The sequence below is a fragment of the Eleutherodactylus coqui genome, chromosome 10 (assembly GCF_035609145.1).
Source record: "Eleutherodactylus coqui strain aEleCoq1 chromosome 10, aEleCoq1.hap1, whole genome shotgun sequence".
Taxonomy (NCBI): Eukaryota; Metazoa; Chordata; class Amphibia; order Anura; family Eleutherodactylidae; genus Eleutherodactylus; species Eleutherodactylus coqui.
This window is the reverse complement of record NC_089846.1, coordinates 45,181,921-45,201,795: the sequence shown is the minus strand read 5'-3', so window position 1 is coordinate 45,201,795 and position 19,875 is coordinate 45,181,921. Positions and strand designations below refer to the sequence as shown.

At 43.1% G+C, this 19,875-nt stretch overlaps 1 protein-coding gene across 1 annotated transcript in view; it reads left to right on the top strand.

Annotated features, from left to right (window-relative positions):
* Positions 1-19,875, top strand: part of LOC136580405 (probable E3 ubiquitin-protein ligase MID2) — a 284,292-nt gene that overhangs the window by 147,303 nt on the left and 117,114 nt on the right. The window contains exons 4-6 of the mRNA XM_066580959.1: positions 839-946; positions 10,807-10,955; positions 15,350-15,477. Of these exons, the coding sequence (XP_066437056.1) occupies positions 839-946; positions 10,807-10,955; positions 15,350-15,477 (385 nt within the window). The remainder of the gene's footprint in view (positions 1-838; positions 947-10,806; positions 10,956-15,349; positions 15,478-19,875) is intronic.

The window sequence follows — 19,875 nt, the reverse complement described above, 5'->3', positions numbered from 1 at the left end:
CGCCATAAACTATAAAGAATGGCTTTAATATCACCGAAATGAGATTTGTTGCCATTAGACGTTTATTTCTGTCTGGTAGCTTTTCATTTTTCTCCCAGCTATAGTGATAAGGTCCGATGTAATTTTCAATACCTTCTCGAATAATTGCTAAATTTTTCTTATGTTTTCTTACGTTACCTAAACCAACACTGCTGTGTGAAGAGCAATCTCAATAGAGCGGAGGAAAACCAGACATCTAAATAAAGAAGACAATTATAAAAGTGAGCCGCTCTAATACAAATGTTCAGCCTGACCTTTACGTACTTTTTGATGTAGTGCGCAATTAGAAAATGTTAATCCACCGTGACAGACCTACATTAGAATGTATTCCCAGCAACGCGGCGTCTTGCAGTGTGGCTCTAGAGCGGAGGTTAGGCTATTGTATATTGAATGTGGCTCTAAATCATGACTCAGGCAAACGCTCTACCGTAGGCCATAATGCCCCCATCAAGTAGCCGGAAAGAACTGCGCATTTTATTATAGCGGCGCGCCGCCGGATTTTCGTACATCCAGACTGCGTCTTCTTTCCATACTGGTTTGATTTGGCTCTTTAAGTAGCAATTGCACTGGCATAATGTCTATTAGAGTTGTGCCATTAAGCAGCCAGTGTAGTGAGAAGAAATACAGATTATATGGAAAGGCTGCCGCACACTACTAATGGGGAATTAAACATGTCACTTCATGGTGCTTTCCCCTTAACCCACTTAACCTATTAAACATGTCATTATTATTCTGCTAAATTGCTTTGTAATAAGCAGATTTTCTGTCCTGGCTAAAACTTTGTATTTCATGTCTACAGGTTAATACGAGTATGCACGAGGCGAAGCTCAATGAGGAATGTGATGAGCTAATGGATATTATACAGAGAAGAAAGCAAATGATTGCAGTGAAGATCAAAGAAACTAAAGTAAGAAGAATCCACGTTAACAGAATAGTGTATTGGCCATATGATGTGAAATTGTACTGTATCACAGAATCTGGTCCAAGCTCCGTCACTATATAATGGAATGATATGACTTTTTAATATACAGGGTGTCTCAAGAGTGTGGAAACGCCCGTGTAGAATGTAAATGGTTTGGTGGGCTGTGATCAAATCTTGCATACAAGCTACAAGGAAAAGGGGAAACCAGTTAGGCCATGTGGCCAATATGGCAACCGTTTTGAATGCCACTATATTGAATTCAGCTCTAATTTTTCTAATGGGAAGGTAGGTGTGGGATTTATCAGACTGGCGGAGAATTTAACTAGAATACCAATGGTGTGCTTCATTTTTACCCTTTAAGGACCAAGTGGGGTTAATTTACGGCGCTCAGTCCTGGTCTTTATTACTGGAAAAGGATTAAAGGTCCTGCTCAAGCAAGAGCAGGTCAGGTCCTCAGCTGTTAGTCATAGCCAAGGACCCAGAGGAGAAGGCAGAAGCCATTTTTTATAATCACTACTAAAGCCTGGAGATTTCACGGGGAGCCGTGGTGAGTGGTCGCCAGTCACGTAACATACTGCATTCTGTTTTTCTGTGAGTGGATTACGTAATTCCGACCCACTAATGTGAGCAGAATTGTGTAATCCAATGCATTTGATTGACCCGCGTATTACCGTGGATCAAACGCATGCGGAATCTGCAATTTCTATCTGGTCGCGTGAGACCAGCCTAGGGTAGATCGCTACCTTTTTATCACGTGACCAGGGACCGCTAAATGAGGTCACCGGTCACTATTCCAGGCTCTCAGATACCTTTAGTAGCCAGGAGCAAGAAGATTTTAAATTTCCTGGGCTCTCCCTGGCTCCTGCGCATGTGTCCATCATTTTGCAGGTGAGTGTATGCTCAGAAGCTGGGGAAGGTCCATGGAGGAGGTTCGCGTCAGGGTTCAAATTTTTACATGATCGCCATTACCCATTCGATAACGGGGAATCACTTGGATATGCAAAACCTTCACAGAGTGACACGTCAGATTTTCAAAATTTGGCTCAGTCATTAAGGCGCAAACAGGCTTGGTCACTAAGGGGTTAAGGGGCTAACATAAGTTTATTTATTCTCATGCTAACACTATGATTTTATATGAAATCAGAAAATTGACCATAATCTCTACAGAATGTGTTTGAAGTGCTGCCCACCATGTTATTAACCCTTTCTTTTTCATCCATTCATGATGAACTCTCACCAGAACATCAGGCTGAATGCTAGCACAAGCATCAACAATTCTGTTTAAGATGAGCAACATTCTGTATCTTCTCAGAGTAAACTAGTGCCTTCACATGACCCCAGAGATAAAAATCCAAAGGGTGCTTTGTACACTTGACATAAGAACGATCTCAACATGTTTTGTTTGAGATAACACCATCCTTCACATTGCCTGTAATGAAGTATAATCACTGCGTTAACCTGAGAAGGAATAAAGCTATACTGAAATGAAGCACACCATTGTTTTTCTGGTGAATTTATTTATAAGTCTGATATATCACACCCCTACCTTCCCTTTGGAAAATTAGTTAAATCTAAGATTGTGCCATTCAAAATGGCCGTCATATTGGTCACATGGCTTAACAGGTTCCCCTTCTCCCGCAGCTTGTATGCAGAAATGGTTCAATGTCTGCTGAACTATTTTCATTCTTTCTGGGCGTTTGTTTCCGCACTTTTAAGATATCATGTCTTTTAGTTTCATTCCTTACCAGTATTAAGATCTCTGCTTGTTGTCATGAAATGAAAAAGTTTCCATATATTAAAGTTGCATAACTCTAATTATACAGACAATGAGCATCATTTACACTTTGCATGCAGTGACAAGGTACGGCTACAAACGGACCTAAATAAGCTGGGGGCTTGGGCAGAAAAATGGCAAATGAAGTTGAATATTGATAAATGTAAGGTTATGCACACGGGCAGGAGAAACGGGTGTCACCAATATACACTAAATGGGGTACTGCTAGGGAAAAGTGATATGGAAAAAGACCTGGGGGTACTAGTGGATTGTAGACTAAACTGGAGTAACCAATGCCACTCAGCTGCTGCAAAGGCAAATAAAGTCTTGGGGTGCATTAAAAGAGGTATAGGGGCGAAGGACGAGAACATTATCCTCCCACTATATAAGGCACTTGTCAGGCCCCACATGGAATACTGTGTACAGTTCTGGTCACCGGTGCTCAGGAAAGATGTCACAGTGCTTGAGGGGGTTCAAAGAAGGGCAACTAAACTAATACATGGAATGACGGGACTGGAATACCCAGAGAGGCTATCCAAATTGGAACTATTTACTCTAGAAAAAAGAAGGTTAAGAGGCGACCAAATAACCATGTATAAATACATGAGGGGGTAATACAAGGATCTCTCCCATGATCTGTTTATACCCAGGACCATGACGGTAACAAGAGGGCATCCGCTACGATTAGAGGAAAGTAGGTTTCATCACCAACATAGAAGGGGATTCTTCACTGTAAGAGCAGTTAGACTGTGGAACTCTCTACCGGAGGAAGTGGTGATGGCAAAATCCATAGAGAAGTTTAAAAGGGGACTTGATGTCTTTCTATAGGGGAAGGATATTACAGGATATAAATCTTAGGTTAATTGTTAATCCGGGTATACAGGCAGGTAGGAACTATTAGGGGTTGATCCAGGGATTAGTCTGATTGCCATTAGGGAGTCGGGAAGGATTTTTTTCCCCCAAAAGAGCTAATTGGCTCCTGCCTCTTGGGGTTTTTTTTTGCCTTCCTCTGGATCAACAACATTGGATGATAAACAGGCTGAACTAGATGGACATTGTCTTCATTCGGCCTTACATACTATGTTACTATGTTACAGTGGAGAATATAGCAGGAACTGTACAACGATCAATTTCCTTACTTCAATCTTCTTTTCAGAACTGATTTTTTCCGATTCCCTCTAGGTGCGATCAACAAAATAGAGGGATGATTATGGCAGCTACTATAGAATTCTGTCAATGTGTTGCTGATAATGGCTGCTATGAAGCCCGTATACAAATCCTGACAGCCTCACATGTTAGCAGCACACTAGATTTTGAACTACCACTAGTCCCAAGGGGTAATTAATAGATACCTAGCATACTAGTAGTACAGGAAATAATTCGATCAATATATTACAATACTTTATTACAGCTGTACGTTATTTATATCCTTTGTATGCAGTTATTTATATTTATTTCACTCATTTGTATACATAAATGACACCCCTGTATTCATGTATATACATGGACTAGTAATTATTAGAAAATTATAGTACCAGTGTTCCTGGTGGCACAATGTGCCACACAGCTGTGCTACATGCATGTCACACACACAGCTCTGTTACACACATTGTTCATCCCATACAACAGGGATCAGAGGCATCACAGCACTGGAGATGAAAGACCTGTGATGACGTCATTGTAATGCTCTGCCCCTGATCGCATGATGGTGATGTGATCAAAGATACTTCATCTCCAGTAAGGGAGTTACATGCTGCGCCCCTTATCACATGGCGGTGACGTCATCAAAGATCTTGCATCCTTGTGCAAAATATGGGCAGACTACACACCCCCTGTGGTCTCAGTTGCTATGGAATACTAATCAACACCTTCCCGGACAGGACCTGTTATGATGTCACTGTCATGTAACAGCAGAGCATGTAACTCCCTCACTTGGGATGAAGGATTTTTGATGACGACACCATCATGTGATCAGGGGCAGAGCCTGTAAGTCACTTACAAACCCACTCACTCACTCACGCACTGACAGACAAGTTGTCGTTAGTAGCTTGATGAGTGACACAGTGCTACACACAGATTGTCATGTCCTCATGCGTGCTCACCATCTAAATTTACCTGTTCGGATGTTATTGGAGGAGTATTGGAGGAAACCCACAGGGAAGACATACAATCCCTATGCAGATGTTGCCCTGGTCAGATTTGAACCCAGGACCCCAGCACTACAAGACAACAATGCTAACCAATGAGCCACCGAAATGAGTGACTACACTGCCACCTACACAAACATTTTCCCCTCTGCCTGATATCTCTAAAACTGTGGGTCCTCGAGTAGTCTATGTACATTACTACTATGTGTCATCACCGGCAACCCAAAGAAAACTGCATACAGGCGAAGGTCTGGCACTAGAGATGAGCGAACGTACTCGGTTCGGGTGTTTTTGCACTCGAGCACCACTTTTTCCGAGTAACTGACTACTTGGACGAAAAGATTCGGGGGGTGCCGGGGGTGAGTGGGGGGTTGCAGAAGGGGAGTGGAGGGGGGGGGAGAGAGAGAGCTCCCCCCTGTTCCCCACTGCTACCCCCCGCTCCACCACGCCGCCCCCCGGCGCTCCCCGAATCTTTTCGTCCAAGTAGTCAGTTACTCAGAAAAAGCAGTGCTCAAGTGCAAAAACACCCGAACCGAGTACGCTCGCTCATCTCTATCTGGCACAAAAAGTAGTATCCCCTCTGTGAATAGATTTTATTAATGAATTTAGGGTGAATAAATGGTTAATGAGAAGGCGTGGAGGAAGAGCCCGATAGGTGGAATAAGAGATTTGTCTCTAATAAGATACATTCCCAGATTTCCTATAGTCACTTGTACTATTGATTTATGGAGCGCTGTTTATGATCAGTGGCACAATTTAAGGTTCTCTGTCATTTATTGTCTAAAGATTTTATGACCTTCTATTAGATAGACTGGGAGCCAGTAAATTGGGAAACGCGTCCTCTTCTTGACCTTTAAGAGATTGTAAATCTATTGATTTTGTTGTTTTTGCTTTCTGCGTTAGTTATTTAAAATTATATTTGTCTTCGGCCCCGTTTACACGATGGGATTTTGGTCAATATTTAGCATCAGTATTAGTAAACGAAAACCAGGAGAGAGTTCCAAATGTAGAAGATGTGCGAATCTCTCCATTATTCTTCGTAGGTTCCACTCCGAGTTTAGGGCCACAAATACTGACCAAAATACTGCTGTGTGAAAGTGGTCATTCTATAGTTTGCACATAATCTCGAAAGCAATTAAGTGTAGAAGAGAGAGCGGTGGGTTCTTCTTACCCACAACACAACCCACACAGCAGTCAATAAATCAATAAATCCTAATTACTAGACCTTCACTGTGCACAGCTCGTTGTGAAGGTGTGAGGCCCCTTAATTATTATCAATGACTAGCTGCAATAGCAATCATTTTGTCCTTTGTTAACTTTCCCAAGTATATTACAATAATGGGGGAAGTGGAAGTTTTTCATCATACTGCAGCACTTACTTCCAGTCAAGAAGAAATGCCTCCTGGATTACTGAATGTATAGAAGGTATAGGAAAGAGGAAATTGTTCCTTTTGTATCAGGGGATTACCTATACGGCAAATATGTCATTTTATGAGAAAGAGAGAACAATGCATTAATATGACAGTTTGGAACAATAACCATGTACTGGCTCAGTAATAGAAGTATCGCACAGCAAGAAAACACTCTTTAACCCTTTCCAATCCAATTTCCCTGCACATTCCCAAGCTCTTATTGATATTGGTGAGAAAGAGTGTTGTGAATTCCTTGGAATTACTCAACAGAAATACATAAAAATGACCCGTGATGCTGATTTTTATAGCAACTTTTTGGAAAATTAGCCATTTCCAATCCAGTGTCGGCCCTCGTCCAAAATTAGGATCTCCCTGCATAGCTCTCATGTTGGATGAGGGCCGAAACATGTTTCTAATACTATGCAGGACAGAGCTCCGATGTCAGAGGCTGTTCTGCATATGTATGTTACAGTATACAGGACAGCTCTCCGACATCAGAGCTATGCAGGGAAATCTTAATGTCGGACAAGAGCCAACACTGGATTGGAAAGGGTTCAAGTGAAGCTGAACTTTTACTTTGTCCATTAGGATACAAATGCTCCAAAAGAAATTCATAGATGCAAAAGATAAATTGATGTGCATTTACTTACTGCACATGAAGAACATGGTTATGGTTGGTTGATGCAACAGTTATCAGTGTGAGAGACATGTTGGCGTGAGTGCACATGACTTCTAATGCTGTCGCCATCCAAAAGGGTCATCACTTTGAAACTCAGTTAAGTTTTATAATAAAGATTATTTTATGGCTTGGGGTTACTTCAATGCAGTAATATATAAGAAATAACAGACAATGAAATTTCCAGTCTATGTTTGCTGAGCTTATCAGCCAAGAGGGGATTGTGTCTCCTTGTGGAGAGTACCATGAAGGGGTAAGGAGACCTGTAGGCCATTTTCCATATGCAAGTTGGAGATGGTACAATGTCTCTGTAGTGTCATCTGTTGGAAGGTAGCTTGCCTTTAAAGCCCCATTTACAGGCAAAGATGATCACTCAAAATTCGTTCAAAAGATAAGAGGAATGGCAGTTTTGAGTGATCATTTTGCATAAGGTACTAATGGGCACTAATACCTATTAGTACTTTATCAGCTTCATTTGCGTGCAAATGAGCCTTCAGAGTTGTTGCAGAACTCAGCAGGTGGTCTGAGCTCTGTAATTAGCTCCATTGTTCTGGCAGGGGCTCCTAGAAAAAACAATGTAATCTCTAGCTCCCATGTAGATGACAGCCTGAGGTCTGTTTTCTCTCACTGGCTGCACAGAGCACAATGTTATCTCCTGCTCCCAGCATACAGTCTGAAGGATGGTTCAAATGAAAAGTGCATGATGATAGCATTCACACACAACTATTATTGCTCAAAAGCCATCATTTTAACGAATTTTGAGCGATAATCGTTGCGTGTAAAAGGGCCTCAAGTCAATGTCCAACCTTCTAACAGGCTTAACAAGATGACTAAGGATATAAGTCAAACTAGAGTCTTCTCCATAAAAAATATAACTATTTACAGACAGCTGTATCAGATTCTTTTGCCACTAATGGGTTCGCAGCAGGGTTCTGGTTAGCTGGTAAGAGGCCCATGATGTCGGTTGGGTTGTGTACTGTTTCGTGTTCAAATGGAAGATGGTATAATTCCTTTATACAGAATATGAAAGAAATATCTGCTGTATTCCTCTTTTGAAAACTGGAGTCATTTGGAGCTTACAGTAAGGCTTCATAAAAGTTTTTGAGTACCACATTACATATTTGCATAACTTAAAGGGTTATTCCCATCTCATCTCATATTCACAGGATATCCTATAAAAGTCTGATAGGTGCGAGTCCCTTCGTTAGGTTCCACTCCAATCTTGAGTTGGGAGGCCAAAAATAGCTGAGTGCGACAATACCCTGTTTTACAACTCCCATAGAAGTCAGTGGGAATTATGTAAACAGTGTTGAACAGCTAGCTACGCTGTTACTAGAACCCTCATTAACTTCTACGGAAACAGTGTAACTCAGTCGATCTCTGCTGTTTCCGTCTCTATGATGTTTGTGGCCATGTTTATGAGTTCTAAAGCTGTTGAAATCTGAAGCCTATGAAGAATGTTTAAAGGAACTCATTTGTTTGGATGCAGACAGTTATATAAAAAGGGCCTGCCAACTGTGATGACATGTCTGTTTAGTGAATACTTGTATTCCTCGTGAAATTAATATACTATGCTGGAGCATCTCTTCCCATAACCCTGCATTGCGGCATTCTTCTGTTATTTCTCTTTGAAACTTATGAATAAATACCCAACAGTCAGCACTAATTGGACAGCATCAGACTATGTAGGGTCACCCCCAACTGATGACACCCTGTTGTCAACTTACTCTATTTCTAGGAGAGATAACAGAGGAATGGCACAAAGTAGCATCATGAGAAAAATACTCCAGAATTGTTATTTCATAAGCAATACAATTTATTTAGTAATACAGACGTGTCAGCAGAGGTGACCGTTCCTCTTTAAAGGTTGTTCAGTTGTAAACTATTGGTAGCCTATATTCAGGATAGGTCGTCGGTAGTAGATCAGCACAGGTTCGTCGTCAGGAACCCCCAAAATTCAGCTTTTCACAAGTGGTGTTCTCACACACTGAGCTGATTTCTGCAGGAAGCAGGTGGCTCTATTAGACCACTTTCACATGGGCGACAAAATTGCACGATCTTCTCGTGATGCGACATCGCTACAAATCGTATGTATGTGAAGCCTTGTGGGAAAAAACCCCGTGGCATTCTCTATACTGCTATGATGTTTTGTAGCCCATGTTTCCTAATAGAGTCTCCTTGTTTATCGCATCTCACGACCTAGAAATTTTTGTGAGATGCAATGTGGTTCCCCACCCCTAAAATAAGTCCTAGCTGCATTCCCAGATAAAAAAGAAATACTTACCTAGAAGGCTCGGTCTGGGTCATCCTGCTGTTCGGAGCTCCGCCAGGCATCCTGCAGTCCTCGTTAACCCACAGAAGAACACTTCCTGCGATTTATGGATTAGTCCATCAATGCTGCGGCTCAGCAAATTCATGAATCCCGCCACCGCAACGTGATTGGTTCTTCAAACTCTGCTCAGCCAATCAATGCAGTGCTGGATGAACCAATCACAGCCCTCACATTGGTTAATCAAGGGCTGCATTGATTGCCTAAGTAGCGCTGGATGAGCCAATCAGAGCCAGAGCTTCCAGAAGGTGGGGTTTTTGAATCCCAGAACCAGGAAGTGATCTTCTGGGGGCCGAACAAAAACTGCTAGACGGCCGTTGGAGCTCCAGACAGCAGCAGGAGGACCCAGCCCACACCTGCTAGGTAAGTATTCCTTCACATTAGTGATGTTTTGTTGGTTGCGAGAAAAAAAAATCGTGGCATTCTCTATACCGCTGCGATGTTTTGTAGCCCATTTTTCCTTATACAGTCTCCTTGTTTATCGCATCTCACGACCTACAAATTTTTGTCAGATGCGATGTGGTTCCCCACCCCTAAAATAAGTCTTAGCTGCGTTCCCAGATAAAAAAGGAATACTTACCTAGAAGGCTCGGTCTGGGTCATCCTGCTGTCCGGAGCTCCGCCAGGCATCCTGCAGTCCTCATTAACCCACAGAAGAACACTTCCTGGGATTTATGGATTAGTCCATCAATGCTGCGGCTCAGCAAATTCATGAATCCCGCCACCGCAACGTGATTGGTTCTTCAAACTCTGCTCAGCCAATCAATGCAGTGCTGGATGAACCAATCACAGCCCTCGCATTGGTTAATCAAGGGCTGAATTGATTGCCTGAGTAGCGCTGGATGAACCAATCAGAGCCAAAGCTTCCAGGAGGCGGGGTTTTTGAATCCCAGAACCAGGAAGTGATCTTCTGGGGGCGAACAAAAACTGCAAGACACCCGGTGGAGCTCCAGACAGCAGCAGGAGGACCCAGCCCACACCTGCTAGGTAAGTATTCCTTTTTCTTCAGGGAATTCAGCTAGGGCTTTAGTGGGAGGGCGTAACCTTCTCATGATAAAATCACGCAAGTTTATCACTAGCAGCAACAAAGCGATGCACGATTTGCAACAAATGCATCACTCACGCTGCAAAATTGCGGAAACACAGCTGTGATATCGCTGTCACCCATGTGAAAGAGGCCTTATTGAAGTGAATAGGAACTTTACGTGTAATACCACGCCTGGCCACTGCAGTGTGAACGGAGCTGTCTACTTCCTGCAGAAATCAGCTACGCGCGTGAGCACATTGGCCCTGTGAACAGCTGATTGGTAGAGGTCCTGTGCGACGGACACCAACTGATCTACTATTAATGACCTATCCAGAGTACAGGACATCAGTAGCTTACAACTGAACAACCTCTTTAATGCTTGAGCTCTGAGAAATGAACAGTGTGAATTAATTAATGATTGGATCCACCTGGTGTTAACATGGCAAATTGTTTAACTTGCTCTTTCGAAATGTTTTTAAGGTAATGAAGTTAAGGAAACTTGCTCAGCAAATTGCCAACTGTCGACAGAGGCTTGAGCGATCAACAGTATTAATTAACCAGGCTGACCATCTCCTTAAAGAAAATGATCATGCAAGGTTCCTGCAAGCTGCCAAAACAGTAGTCGACAGGTACGTGCCGAAAACATGAAATTGTTTTGTAGATATTAACCCTTTCCAATCCAATTTGTATCCTGATTTTCCTAAGGGGCTTACTCTTTTTCTGCTGTTATACAACGGCGCTATATGCTGGATAAAGCCAGTACTGCATGAGGTGACACGTTGGATAGGCTCCGACAGCAGAGAGGCTGGCAATAAACAGTAAGAGAACCCCGATGGGCGCCTTCCAACATTGGAGCTGTACTGCCTTAAATCATAATGTCTTCAGAGGTCAGACAGTGGATTGGAAAGGGTTAATCAAACTGAATTAGCGCTATTCTGTTTGTTCAAGCACTTGGTTATTAAAGTATAATCTTGGTCTGTCAGCGCTTTAGTTCCCTGACATGTTCGCAATAGCAGAGTAACAATCTAGAGTAGGGAAGTTGTGAGAAAATCGAATTCACAAATCTTGACTTTCAAGTAACCCACCACCTTTAGGATAGGACAAGTTCCTTTCTAGGTTGATGGCTATCCTGCTTTAGGTAGGGCAGTGTAGGGTGTGACTACAGCAAGGTTATTAGATTCCCTGTCACTGGCTCGGTTGACCTGCTGCCAACAGTTTTTTTATAATACGGTTTGCACATTGGTTCAACCTGCTGGATATGTTAATTATTGTACACTTGATTAAAGTTTAAAATTAAAGAGGCTGTGGGAGAAAAAGAAAAAAAAAATTAACGGCTAGGTTCGTGATAAAATAAAAAGACTGCATACTGACCTGTCTTCGGCCCTTTAAGAACCCAGCTGACCAGCTCCCACTGCCCTGTCCCTGTCCTCCACCATGGATGGCTGCCAGAAGTCCAATGATCACTGCAGCCAATCAGAGGCTGCAGTGTCACTTTCCTGAACCCCTGGCATCATGCCGCCATGATGAAAGGAGTTCGGAAGATGAAATTCTGGCCTCTGATTGGTCACAGTGGTCTCTTGACTTCAGTTAGCTGTCTGCAGCAGATGACTGAGGTAAGGCCGTGGAAGACAGTCATCTGGGCCCCAGGGAGTTGAAAACAGATGAGTATGCAATGGTCTTTTTTATTTTATCACCTATCTAGCCATTAAAATTGTTTTCTTTTTCTCACACAACCCCTTAAAGCCTTCAGGAAAGTACTTAAAGGGCTTGTCCATTTGTAAACTTAGGATGGCCTATTCTTAGGCCACCCAGGACTCCCACTGATAAGTTGTTCAATGAGCTAAAGCATTCATGTGCTGGCTTGGCAAACAGCTGATTGATGGGAATCAGCCCCCCACTTATTTATTATTTATCATCTATAGTTTACAGCTGGACAGCCCTTTTAATTTTGGATCACTTTAATGTTTTTTGGGGGACTTCTTGTGTCTCACTAGTTTCTGTTACCCTCTAGATGAATTGGAGCAATAAACAGAAACTAGAGGCAATTCAAAGAGCCTCTCCATGTAAAAAGAACCATGGTGTTATAATCATGCAGGGTGCAAATATAGTGCCTATCGCCAACACGTCAGACCAAGACGTAATTAATGTCCGCAATGGACCAATATAGAAATATATTACTTCACCGAAACGCTAGTAAATGTCAGGAGCCTGGATGTAGTCTTCACTGCATGTGTTTCTTCCTTTTTTCCATTCAGCATTGAGGGAAGACATAGTTCTCAGCCAGGTCTCGAGATCCACATCTATTTCTGAATGCTCATTAAAATTTTGTTTAATTCTCAGTAAGGTGGAGTTTTGTTCAAAAGTGATTGTCTGTCCCTAGCATTTTTCTATTGATGACTTGCTGCCTTAGGCCTTAGTCAGACGGGCGTTTTTTGCCGCGATTTGCGGATCGCATGACGGATGCGCATCCGCAAATCGCGTGACCGGTGCGCGCAAGTCGCCCGCAAATCGCCCGAAAATCTGCTCCTGGCCGCGTTTCATTAGAAACGGGCCGGAGCTGTCCAGCGCATTGCATTCAATGGAGACGGCAATACAGCCGTCTCCATTGAAAGCAATGCGCTGCGGGCGAGCCCGGGATGAATTGTCGGTAAGGGCTTAAATATATAAGCCCTTACCTGCAATCCATCCTAAAATGTGTTAAAATAAAAAAAAATTGCATTCTCACCTTCTGCCTGCAGCTCCGGGCAGCCGTCCTGCAGTGGGTGTGAAGGGGGTGTGAGTCAGACCTGCCCCCTGATTGGCTCAGCGCTGAGCCAATCAGAGGCATGCCTCACTCACACCCATTCATGAATTCATGAATGGATGTGAGTCAGACCTGCCCCTCATTGGCTCAGCGCTGAGAGGCAGCAGTCACTCACCCATTCATGAATTCATGAATGGGTGTGTGAGTGAAACCGGCCTCTGATTGGTCAGGCTGTGACCAATCAGAGCAGATCATTCAGCAGGCGGGGATTTTAAAGCCCCGCCGGCTGAATAGTGCCGAGAAGCAGTTCAGGAGAACTGACAGCGGCCGCGGCTGGACTCCGGCTGCAGCGGAAAGGTGAGTATACAATTTTTTTTTATTTTAACACATTTTAGAATGAATTGCAGGGAAGGGTTTATATATTTAACCCCTTCCCGACAATTAACCCCGCGCACGCCGGCAGCCCATTGCTTTCAATGGAGCGGCTGTATTGCCGCTCCATTGAATTCAATGGGCAAACATCGTTCTTCTCTGCCACAGCTGTTACAGCTGTGGCAGAGAAGAATGATTTGTCTTCTATATGTTCTCAATGGGGTCGGCGCTGCTGCCGCCGGCCCCATTGAGCGCATGTACAGAAGCGAACAGGAATCGCAGATCGCAGATAGGTGCGATCTGCGATTTTTTGTTCTATAATTTTTCGGACGAGCGCATAAAAAGCGCTCATGTGTCTGATACCATTGCGAAGCAATGGTTTTAAAAAATCGCCGGACGCATGCGCATGCGCAAATCGCGGCAAAAAACGCCCGTCTGACTAAGCCCTTAGGCTGCATTCAGACGAACGTATATTGGCTCGGTTTTCACTCCGAGCCGATATACGTTGTCCTCGTGTGCAGGGGGGGGGGGAGGATGGAAGAGAGGTGGGGCGGGGTGGGGCTAAGTTCCGCAAATTAGCCCCACCCCGCCTCTCCCCATTGCAAATAGTGCAGAGGGGCGGAGAGGAGGCAGAGAGGGGGCGGGAGCTCAGTTCCTGTTCCTGGCTCTTCCTTCCTCCCCCCCCTGCACACAAGGACAACGTATATCGGGTCGGCGTGAAAACCGAGCCGATATACGTTCGTCTGAATGCAGCCTTAACACTATGCAGTCCTAAGCTCCGCCCACAACCTGAAGGTTGGGGGTTCAATTCCTACATGGGTTAGGTAGCCGGCTCAAGGTTGACTCAGCCTTCCTTTCTTCCGAGGTCGGTAAAATGAGTACCCAGCTTGCAGCAGGGTAAAAGATAACTGGGGAAGGCAATGTCAAACCACTCGCAAAAACAGTCTGCCAAGAAAACATCACAATGGGACATCACCCTAGGAGTCAGTCATGACTCGGTGCTTGCACCAGGGGACTTTACCTTATTGATGATTTATCCACAGGATGATCGGCAGGAGTCCACTCCTCAGGATTCCTGTCGACCAGCTGATTCCCACCACCACTGTCAATGTGGTCAGTGCTGGAATCAGATAACCTTGGCAATAGTGTAGTGGTCTGGTTCAGTACTGCAGGTACAGTTTCTGTTGAACTCAATGGGAGTTATGCCTGCAATCCCACCCCTGGCAGGTGCACTACAGGCGGCACAGTCTGCATCCTGCATTGTCCATGGTGACAGCAGCATCGATAATCAGCTGATTAGCAAGAATCCTAACCAGCGGACCCACACCAGTCATCAATAGAAAAAAATGCCCAAAGCCTTGGACACCCTGTTTAATCTCACAGTAGTCATTCTATTATGAGTATCTCCTATATAGTCTGTACTAGAATTCTGGCACATCTTATTAAATAAACCTCCCTCCTAGTCTTTAGATAATATCATAATGGTGATTTGATTTCATAGTCTGTGCAGTATCGGATGTGTCATCCATATCAACATTCGCTAAAGCAATTAGAACATGATGAAATTAAAATGTCCAATCAACAAGAAAGAATAAGATACAAAGTACAATTTTTTTAGTAATGCGGGTTCTATCTATACATAAAGCAGCAGCTAAAATAAAGGTACAGTCATTAAAAAGTGTTTAAGTTCTGACACTTTGTTGAGCTCATTTGAATAATTGTCCTTACAAAGGACTGTCACTTTAAATGTCTTAATTAATAGGTCAATTTAGATAACTGCAGTGGAATTACTGCATTTAATTAAAGCAAAAGAATGAAATGTTTGACTAGAAACTTGAATCTCACAACTGTTAAAAAAAAAATCCCAGAACAACCCAAATATTTAATGGCGCTGTTATCTTATGACAGAGTATCCATGGCAACTACATCTTCTCAAGTTCTTATCCCCGATGTCAATTTAAATGATGCCTTTGAAAACTTTGCCCTGGATTTCTCCAGAGAGAAGAAATTGTTAGAAGGTTTGGACTATGTAACAGGTAAGAACTGTGAACTGGGCCTCTAATATCTGTTCATTGATCAATGAGGGCGCGCAATAATAATATGTAATAATCATTCTAGTTCTTTTGTGATTTCATGTTTTACTGTTATTAGCAGTTGATCTCTTGTAGCAGTGCAGAGGAAATTTGCAGGAAGGCGAGTAACATAGGGATAGAAAATTCAATTCATTGCTATTAAGGGGGATTTCTACTTTAAAAAAAAACTTAAATACTTTTCTATAGCGCCAACATAGTCTGCAGAACCTTATAAATAGCAGTAAACACAAGAAATAATGAACTGTATCCACAGCAGAAGAGTATAAGAAGGTCAGCATTGCTTACTTGGTATATGAATCTAAGTTAAGTGCAAATAAGGAAGAAGGAACAATACCTCTGCAGCGCCACCTATTGGATGGCAGCATTCCTTCAAATCAATATATGACTCTTTAACAAGTCTGTAAAGCAATGATTGGGAATAGGAGACCAAGCCAGAAAACCATACACAGACAGCTGTTTCAGGATGTTTGCCCCTTATCAGTGTGCAGTTGGTTTCTGGTTTGGCTGGTGAGGGGCCTGTGATGTGGGTCAGGAGGTGTTGTGTCTCCTTAAGGAGAGCACCCAAAAAGTAAGTGGAGACACCTAGTGGGTGAGTGGGTTGGGGGATGGCATTGTCTTTCTGCAAAGAGAGCATCCAGAAGGGGTGTGAGAAGACACCTGAAAAGTGAGTAAGAGACTTATAAGGCCATGCATGCTCCTCTGGGTAATTTATGCAAATAAGGAAGATGGAACAATACCGCTGCAGTGCCACCTATTGGAAGGCAGCATTCCTTCAAATCAATGCATGACGTTTTAACAAGTGTAACAGGTCACGGTGGTGCTCAACTGAGGGGTGAAGAAACTTCAGTAAATCCACATAGAGTAGGAATGAGCAGTGTCATTTGTTCCTGCATTGCATGGCAAGAAAATAATGAAGACAACTGAATATTAACACACAATATGCAATGTCTTTAACAATAATTCTCATGCTGTTATAGGATTCCCATGTACAGCATACTTAAAGGGGTTGTCCCGCGCCAAAACGGGTTTTTTTTTCTATTCAATAGGCCCCCTGTTCGGCGCGAGACAAACCCAAGGGATGGGTTAAAAAAAAAAAAGGTTTAGTACTTACCCGAATCCCCGTGCTGCGGCGACTTCTTACTTACCTTACCAAGATGGCCGCCGGGATCTTCACCCAAGATGCACCGCGGGTCTTCTCCCATGGTGCACCGTGGGCTCTGTGCGGTCCATTGCCGATTCCAGCCTCCTGATTGGCTGGAATCGGCACACGTGACGGGGCGGAGCTACGAGGACCAGCTCTCCGGCACGAGCGGCCCCATTCACCAGGGAGAAGACCGGACTGCGCAAGCGCGTCTAATCGGGCGATTAGACGCTGAAATTAGACGGCACCATGGCGACGGGGACGCTAGCAACGGAACAGGTAAGTGAATAACTTCTGTATGGCTCATAATGCACGATGTACATTACAAAGTGCATTAATATGGCCATACAGAAGTGTATAACCCCACTTTCTTTCGCGGGACAACCCCTTTAATAGTGGAGGTTCCTCACTTGTAGATGCCATTGGGCACCACAGGTGATATTGTTGTCCAGTGCCCAGAAAAAGGGTCCTATCATCCTATGCTAATTACTGCTCTGTTTAAAGGGGTTGCATAGGACTTTGTGTGTTCTTTCTATTGATGACCTATCCATAGGATAGGTCATCAATAGACTTCATGGGGATCTACTGCTTCGGATCCCTGCCAATCAACTGATTTCCATTGCCGCAGGCGAGGAGCAGAAAGTGCTGTAGCAGCATTTCCTCCCCTGTCCACTTGTGACAATCGTATAGGAAGAGAGCAGCCCTAGGATATACCTGGCTAGATAAGCATCATTTCCAAAAAGTCTGCCTGGCAATGTATATTTAGTTCATTTATGGACTCTGTAAGGATTTAGTCAGACACCTGTTCCTCAATTGTAAAGTGTCTTTGTCTGCTTTGAGCGCATATATGTCAGTAAAGTAAATTATTTTATATCATTCTCTTTTGGGAGGGTATAACCATTAGGCTTTTATTTTTCACTTTGGCAACTTTTTGGAAATTACACTAATGACAATGTCATGCCCGCTGCACTGGACAGCAGGCCGGATGATCAGCTAATGAATGGTGGATGATCTTACAACTTACTGGTGGATGATCTGCAGTGTTTACGCCACGTGGAAATATATCCTATATGTTACATAAACCTACCCTTATAGTGTTCAGTCAGCACGCGGTGTGTAACAGTGATTGCAAAATAGTTGCGCAATTACTTTTGTTATTCTTTTTATTACAGCAAGGTTAATGGTGAGCCGACTGGATTAATGGTATATAAAATAGCAAAATTATGGCAGCAATGGAAGATACAAAAGAGTAAAAAAATACCAAAAGACTTTATTCCTCCATAAAAATTCACCAACAGCAGTGACGTTTCGACCTATGTATTCAGGTCTTTTTCAAGCTTGACATAGGTCAAAATGTTGCTGCTGTTGGTGACCTTTTATGGAGGAATAAAGTCTTTTTGTATTTTTTACTCTTTTGCATTTTCTATTGCTGCCATCATTTTGCTATTTCATTTACCTATGGGTTGCAGCCCAAACCCTTTTTGTGGCATTGGCTATTCTTATTGAACTATTGAGGTGATCAGTTTCTCCACAGTTTTTTTGCTGCTGACCATTACTTTATTTTGGATTAATTGTATAGGCATATGTCCATAAAATAAAATACATTGGCAATTGGATTACATTATTCTCCATAATTGGAAAACCTTACGTGGCAGAAAAAACGGATATCATATTTGAATTCAGCGCACTAAAGTTACTATAAGCCCCTGTCTGCTTATATGTTACAGAAATTGTGTTGCACAGTGTAATTATTACTCAGAGTTTAAATGGAATCTGTCCCCACTTTTATGACGTCCTTTCTGAGGGCAGTATAAGGCGATGACAGCTACGATAATCCTAGCGATATGTCTGTCTTATGTATCTGTGAAGTAGTTTCTCAGGGACTTATATTTTATCAGTAGCAATGTATATGGAGGACTGCAGGATGTAGTCCTTCATATTCATAAACTGCAGGCTAGCTGCTGATTGACTGCTGTCTGCCTGTTGCAGTGCATAGATAGCCATCAAGCAATGACTGAAGGAAGGGGGGGGGGGGGATAGTCTGCAGCTTATGAATATCAGGGACTACTTTCTGTAGTCCTCTGTGTGCTGCTACTGATCAAATTCCAGTTTTTTACAAACTACATCACAGTTACATAAGGCAGACATGTTTCTGCAGTCAACGTCAAAGCAGACAATGCCATCTAGGGGGTTTGGAGAAGGGGAAGGTACCATCTTCACCCCACTGGCATGCTCATGATCGGATTGCTGGGTGCCAATGATTCCCATTGCAGCTGAAGGCTAAATCATGGCTTCTGGGATTGTCATGTGCAGTGGCTAGGCTGGTCACTTTCATTGCTACATTATTTAATAGGACATGCTGCAATTTTATTCACTCAGACTATGCTTCCGAGTTCAAAAAAATCCCAAGTGAATACATTCATTCAAATCACCGGGGACTATTTCCGCTCGATTTTCAGACCACTTTTTTAGTCCGAAAGTTTGACGGAAAGCACGTCTGTGGGCATTTAGCCAAAGAGTACATACGCACAGACATTTAAAAAGCTGGCCCAAGATTCTTGGGTGCACCTCCATCACACAGCAGACATACGTCCCGTCCATGTGCCGTCCGATGTGCGGGACACTGCTCATTGATATGCATTGTTTTTGTCCGAGAATCAAACAAGAATAGGACATGAGGCTATTTTTTTTTTTTAGAGAGTCCTAATACGATTAACAGAAAAGTCCCTATGAACCCCAACATGAATTGGTACTATTTCTGTCTGATTTTTGGTCCAATTTTTCGGTCCGAAAATCAGATGTTCATGTAACCTCAGGGTAACAAATATTGAGTTTTGTTTATCTGCTAACTCCAGCTGAGCTGCAGGCTATAACTGATTAAAATCGAAAATCGGCAAGACAAAAAAATGGTTTACATTTATCCTTCACTTTGCTTTAATTCCTGTGAAATACCTGAAGTGTAAACAGACCTTGTAAATAGCGTGTTGAAAACTGTAAGAGTGCAATTTTTTAAATGGATTGAAATATGGGGGTTTCTAATATATAGAGCCTTCAAAAATGAAATTGGTCCCTTATAGAGATGAGCGAGTATACTCGCTAAAGGCAATTGCTCGAGCGAGCATTGCCTTTAGCGAGTATCTCCCCCGCTCGAGACAGAAGGTTCGGCTACCGGCGCGGGGGAGCGGTGAGTAGCGGCTGTC